We start from the raw sequence: 7,004 nt of genomic DNA on the forward strand, positions 1-7,004 counted from the left end.
AGAGCCAAAGCACAGGTTACAGGAAAACAGTTCAGGGACGAGTGGGGCAAAATAGACCACTGTGGAGATGTCTTTATCTTCCAGGGAGGGGCCGGAGACCCTGCATGTGGCCTGAGAGTGCAGCCAGCCTGTGCCAAGGCCGGAGTCAGTCTGCACAAAAGGCCGCTGTGAAGTCCGTGCCAGACAACGCTGTCATGGGACCTAGGCCTTCGGAGGCCTGGGGATGGAAATATGGCCAGATGGAAAGGGCTGCTTTTAAATCCCAACCACTGGGATTTAAATTCTACTAGGTCCTGGCTTATTTTTGAATTGTCTGTAACAGATTGGGCCTCGGTGCCATATTCTTTTAAATATGCACAAAGTAATGGAATCATTCCACTGCATTTATGATACTTTATCTTTGGTACTTTAGGGGCACCATTAGCATCATGCGCTTCCATTGGTGCTTATGGTTTTAAATCCTGACCTCAGTGCATTTAAATGTTTTTAATATGGGTCTGTGTGAGTATGCATGTTGGAGTTAGATGGATAGATGAATGGTTTTGAACAGGTAAATATAGTTAAGCCTAACAAGTACGTATAGCTGCAAAGGTAATTGGTAGTATTTATTTTGGAGAGCAAATTGTTGCTTCCAGTCATAATCCTCCATTTCCAACATTTGAAAACAAAAAACTACCTCCGTGCAGAGGAAGATAGCTAAATTGAATAGCAAGAAAGGACAGGCTTGAAATACTGGTTAACCAATGAACCGAGACCCATTAGAGTAAATTACCGAGTATGGAAACATAGCCCCACTGCTTGCCGGCTAGGACGCGTAGACACCCTGAGCATCCATTTGTTTCAAAGGCAACACACAGCCTCATTTTCAACAACAACATGCACAGAATATGAGAGAAGAGCGGCCAGAGAAGAGAGGAATGGGGAGGCTGTTCTGCTGGAGAGGAAACAGGCAGGCTAATGTCGCTTTGTGGGTCTGCCAACTTCCCAACAAGTGACTTCATTTTCAGATCACATTCAGTCCTTCCTGTGCAGACATAGCCTGCGTCATGCTCCTAAGGAGATATCCCACATAACTTCTTTAGAAGCCCCAAATAAATAAATAAATAAACAGATCACAAAGCCACAACTTCTTTACCACTGGCATTTAGACAGCTCATGAGAGCATTTTATAAATCCAGAAAGAAACAAGGAACAGCAGATCCCTCAAGCAAGTAATTGACAGAAAAAGAATAGCCTGTCACCCAGGAGAGCTGGAAGCCTTACGTTTCAGTTACAGTTTATTTAGCTTTTGCCGAGTCCTGATTGGCTGCCGGTTTTCTGGAGTTCCCTTTGAGCAGATGTTGTCTAGACAGAGATGGTGAGGACATACTCTGTAGTAGTCACTTTTGCAGTGGAGGGGTTTGTTTTTGGTTTTGCCATATTGAGGCGGGTGACCCAGTGCTCATGCTGGGAAACTGCCATGAATGTCAGAGCCAGAAGTCACCCCAGAGTTGGTCAGATCTCACTCCCTTTACAGAGGCGTGACTTGCTGTGTCTGCTCCTCAGGAATCCTTCCCTGGCCCCACTCCACTCATGCTGCTTAGCGTGGCCCTCGCCGTATTGCACCATGGGCCTCTGTGATCTGCTTGCCTTCCACACCAGGCAGGGCTCGGAGACCAAAGCCTTTGTCCTTGTCTTTGTGTCCCAGCACCGTACACAGTGCCTGGGCTGCACCAAGTGCTAGCAAACGTGTGATGAACCACGAGGAGATAGGACCCGGCTGACCAGATTCCAGTAGTGCATTTTCTACCTCTCCAGGCCACTTCACCCCCAGCTTGCTCCCTCAAAGCACCCCAAGGCCGATCCTGAGGGAGTGAGCTGCTTCTGTTGTTGGGCATCTGGAGTTTATTAGGTGCTTACTGATACCCATCAATTGTAGATAGGCTGAAGTGCAGGGAAATGGCTGCCTGCGTGAAGTAAAATTCAATAAAACCGCATTTTAAGTGAAAAATCAGTATAAACACCAGGCTTCTTTGCCATGGAAACAGAGGTTGCTTAGAAACTGCCTAACGGCGAGTTCTAAATTTTTTAAAGTCAAGTTATCATTTAAGCTACACGGCCCTACAGGTTATTGAGAGATAATCACTCGCCTCAGGACACAAGAAGGCATGAGGCACAGCTGAGTGCCTCCCCCTGCTCTGGGGACCAGGTAATCTCTTGATAACTGTGCTCCCCAGAGCCACTCATTTGGGCCTAGGGGAAGGAGAAAGAAATTTTTGTTCAGGAGTTAAATAGTGTACATATATTTTTTTAAAAGCGTTTCTCTTTGGGTTTGAAAAAAGATGGAACTGGCCATTTGGCATGTTCAACAGCCATCTCTGCCATGTTTCAAGATATATTAGGAACATTTTCCAGGCAGTTACCCCAGTAGCTTCAAAGCAGAGGTCCTGCCTTTGTCTTCTGGCTTTCAATTATGCAGAATGGACTTCCAAGGGCTTCAGCTTTGCTCTGGGCTCTCTCCTCTCTGGGAGTACCTCATCCCAGCGCAGGCTGGGTGGAAACTGGCCCCAGAGCAAAGTGGTATCAGACTTCCTGGTCCTCAGGCACAGCTCCCGAGGGTGGAAGCCAGTGAAGGTCCAGGTTCAGAATTTGTCAATATTTAGAGTTCAGCAGGTCATGTGCCTCCTGCCGAGCAAGAGCGCAGCTGTGCGTGCCAGCCATCTGGTTGCATGGCACAATGTTTGCTCCTCACCTCAGGCGTGTGGAGGGCAAAGCAGACTGCATTCGTTTCTTCCTAAAATTAAGCCAAATTAGAACTCTATTGCCTGAGAACTGGAACCCCCACCAAGTCAGTGTGGAGGAATTATGAGTGAGACACAAGACACATGTTTTGCCCTTTCCCCGTGTGTGAGAATTATCTGTGGCGTGGTGGTGCTGCTAGAGTTGGTAGTGATAATTGTTCCTTAGACACACACACATACACAGATTCCCTCTGTCTCTCTCTGGAAGGAATAGTGTTTTCATTATACACTTCAAAGTGTTTCCTGCACCTCCTCTTCCCAGAGCCTGAGAACAAACCTGGGAGGAGGGTGGGTTGGCTGTGATCAGCCTCCTTTGCAGAAAGAGGAAGCAGGTATACAATGCAAAACAATTTGCTTCGAGCTACAGAGGCAGAAGGAACTTGCATTGCTGCCTGCCATTCTGGGGTGTCCACCCCTTTAAGAGCAAAGAAATAAGACGCAAATTAATTCTTCCAAGAGTTTGGCTTTTGCTTAATAAACAAAGGTGAACTTTGCATACATTTTTTTCTTTGCTTCCCTGTTAGCATTTTGTTTGGAGATCTCACAGGGCAGAGAGTGGCTTCTTTCCTTTTCTGCCAAGGAATACAACATCCACATTTAGCATGTTAAAAAGGGTTCTGAAAATGAACATTGCCATGTTTTCATGCTACGTAAGTCAGAGCAGAGCTGTGACTGAACTGGGCTGTGGCCCCACTCTACTGGATGTTGTCCAGATAAAAATATTTGAAGCGATAGTGCCATGCTGTAGCTTGAGAAATTGTTCCAGTTCTTGAAATCAAGTGAAACCATTTGCATTCTAACAGTCTTTGGCACTAGGGAAAACTGTCAACTCTGTCACGTGTAAATAGAAATCGTTTCCCATTTCTGGTGGGGTTTTTTTTTTATCATTTCCCTTGCCACTCTAATTATCAAAGATATTTTTGTTTTTAAACAAAAATTCTCTCCCACGCAAGCCCCATCTCCTTTCTGCGGTGGAGTGGAAACGATGAATTAGAATATTCTAATCACTTCTCCAGCAACCACTGTACAGGTTATAAACACAAGATTATCTTAAGCAAAGAAAATTTAACATTGTTTAGGCACAGAACAGGCCTGGAAATTTTCCAAAGTGCCCCCTCTCCCCCAGCTGCTTCCTTTACCTCTTGAGCATGTGTCTGTTAAATGCAGGGAAGAAAGAAAAACTAGCTTTACAGAGGTAAAACCCGAATCCCTTGAGGACATTAATTTCAGGTCAACAAAATTAAAGAGCAAATATTTAGTTTTGTTTAGCAAGCATTTAATTTCCTATTTGGTGCCCAGAAGTATATAAGAGGATCCTAGGAATAATTGTCAAGACAAACATGTGGTCCATCAAATAGATCCTATATACAGCTGTCTGTCACTGTCTGGATAGGGTTGGTTCTGGAACCCTTTGCAGGTAACATACACCCAAATCGGAGGATATTCAAGTCCTTTAGATAAAGTAGGATAATATTTGCATAAAACCCTCCTGTATACTTGAGGTCATCCCTAGATTACTTACAATACCTGATGCAGTGTCAATGCTGTATAAATAGTTGTTACACTGTATTGTTTAGAGAATAAAGACAAGAAGAAGAGTCTGTACGTGTTTAATACAGACACAATTTTTTTCAAATATTATCAATCCATGGTTTGTTGAATCCACAGGCAGAACCCACAGGTATAGAGAGCCGACTGTATTGGTTAGTAGGGAATCACATGTGCTAGACTTTGGGGTTTGATGTGTGCTTTCACCCTCAGCAAAACCCTGAGTGAGGTACATCTGCCATTTTTAAAATGAGGAAACAGACTGAGACAAGTTGAATAATTCTTGCAGCCGCACAGCTGGTGATATCATGATAACGTGGATCCTGGAATGTTCCTTGTTCCTTAATGATAAGCAGCTGACCTCTCCTTCAGCTCCTTACACAGGATGTAACCCTCTGGAAAGGCAGGTCATCTTAGTGAGCCACTAAGTGAGCCACCTCATACAAATCACCGAATCCTCTTGTCTCATTAGAGACAAGAACCCCTCTCTAATCAAAAGGTAACCGGGGGTTTCCTGTGTGCCATCCCATGCCCTCAGGGAGCTTGTCTTGTGAGGAAGGGAGATGGCCGGTGAGCGTGTAGCTGGTATGTGCAGGAAAGGTGTCCCGAATGAGAAGAAGGAGCAGTGTACCTGGGCAAAGTGGAAAGGTAGTGCCCCTAGCAGGTGATGGGTGGGCTGAGGTGGCGGGCCCCATCCTTTCTGGGACTGAATAGCCACGGCTTTGAGGTTTACAATGGACTGTCTGTGACAGTGGCCCTGAGCACGTGATCAGTAGTTCAAAAACAGGAGTTAAACTGATAAGAGGCAAGGGCTACAACCAAAGTACAGGCCAGGATAGAGAACGTCATCCTTAGAGGGTGCATGGCGGCCCCAGGCCCTTGAGCCCTGTCTGTGTTGTATGTAGGACACAGTGCTCTGCCTCTGCCCAGCGTCATGGGCAGGGCTCATCTGCTCTGGCCCCTTCCAAGAGACAAGTGTCCCTGTAGAGCCAAACCCTAGGAGCAGAGGAGCTCCTCACAGGAACCACGAGCGTGTATCCAACCCACCAACCACCCACTGCTCTGGGTGCCCAGAAATGGCCCAGCTGCAGAGTTCAGCAGGGAGCTGGGAGCCCACACGAAGACCTGGAGACAAAGAAACGGAATGGTTTACCATGTCCCCGAGCAGGACAGAGAGCCCTGCTCTGGGGCTGGTCTGGCCTTACGTGCATCCTTCTGCCACCCCCGCTCTTCCTGAGCCCAGCAGAGGCAGTAATGAAGGGTGGGCTTTGTCGTTTTTCTCTTCTTTTTTTCAGAAACTCCAGCTTTACACTCCAGAACTCAACCTGTGCCTTTGCCAAGAGCTTGTTTAATGTCAATATTGTTCTGCTGAGACTAATTACTATTTTACTCTATGTCAATGGATATGAAACTGTTTACCTCTATTTCCGTTAGGCTTTGGGACCGTCCTAATGGGCCTGTCTTAGCAGCTAAAGTAGGTTTCTTCTGGTGTTTGAAGTGATTTGATGTCATTATCAATTTCTTCTCAGATGGCTCAGTAAACAGCCCCTGGGGTGGGAGCACACCAACTCGCCCCTTTTCTCCCTCTGTCCTCCACATCGCCTGCTCACTCCTGCCCTTTCTCCACAGCGTCTTCCTACACTTGATGAAGGTAGATCCAGACTCCACCTGGTTCCTCCTGAATGAGCTTTACTGCCCACTGCAGTTCACACCCCCTCACCCCAGCCTCCACCCGGTGCAGCTGCGGGGGGCCTGTGGGCAGCAGAACCCCTACACCGCCAACGTGCTCCGTCTGCTCCGAGAGCTGCAGTGCCCACCCCTGTGTGAGGGGCAGGCCCTGCCTCCTGGAAAGAGCACCCTCCACTACCAGCCAAAAGTTGGGCCAACTGTACCCCAGCAGCAGAGATGAATGTGAAGGTGGATCAGACGGCCAATCGATTGATCGATCACACAACTGCTTGGAATTGGATTGAAGGAAAGTAGCTGACTGTTATTTATATTTCATTCCTCCAGTTTTCAAATGACATTGTCTCAGGGCTCTAAGGGTTTAACTCCTTAGCATACCATCTCCACGGCCCTACCTGCCTCACAAGGCACACACACACACACACACACACACACACACACACACACCCTGAATGATTAGCGATGATATGTGTCCTGGCCTTGTTTAAGTGTCACACATCCAAGAATCTTAAGAACATAACGCTGCCATCACAAATACATAGATGGGTCCCTCTCCATCCACACATTGATTCCCTCTAACAATGAAAAGGAGCTAATTTGTTGTACCTGACCTGTTCTTTGGAAAAAAATGAAGTAAAGATCCTTTTTTGATGAAAAGTGTGATCAAGAGTTCACTTTGAAGTTGGTTATTTAAATTGGGTGATATGTTTAAATGAGTTTATGGGGTGTTTTTTTTGTTGTTGTTCTTTTTTTTTTTGGTGCCAGGAATCAAACCCAGGGCCTCACACTTCCAGGCAGGTGCTGTACCACTGAGCTACATCTCCGGCCCGAGTTTATGTTCTTGGATGGATACAAAGAACTATAGTACAAAATCCAATAGTGCAAAACAGAAAGCAGTGAAAAATAAGTCTTCTCTCCCCATTTCCCAGACATCTGGTTTCCCTCCCTAAGGCAGCCACTCACAACAATTTTGCAGGTACCTTTTAAGTA

At 46.3% G+C, this 7,004-nt stretch overlaps 1 protein-coding gene across 7 annotated transcripts in view; it reads left to right on the forward strand.

Annotated features, from left to right (window-relative positions):
* Positions 1 to 6,677, forward strand: part of Tti1 (TELO2 interacting protein 1) — a 53,228-nt gene extending 46,551 nt beyond the window's left edge. For all 7 annotated transcript variants that reach the window (XM_005392546.2, XM_005392544.2, XM_005392545.2 and 4 more), the window contains one exon: positions 5,958 to 6,677. In XM_005392546.2, coding sequence (XP_005392603.1) covers positions 5,958 to 6,237 — 280 coding nt within the window. In that variant the 3' untranslated portion in view covers positions 6,238 to 6,677. The remainder of the gene's footprint in view (positions 1 to 5,957) is intronic.
* Positions 6,678 to 7,004: the final 327 nt, after the last annotated feature.

Source organism: Chinchilla lanigera, unplaced genomic scaffold (genome assembly GCF_000276665.1).
Source record: "Chinchilla lanigera isolate Chin_1 unplaced genomic scaffold, ChiLan1.0 scaffold00044, whole genome shotgun sequence".
Lineage (NCBI taxonomy): Eukaryota > Metazoa > Chordata > Mammalia > Rodentia > Chinchillidae > Chinchilla > Chinchilla lanigera.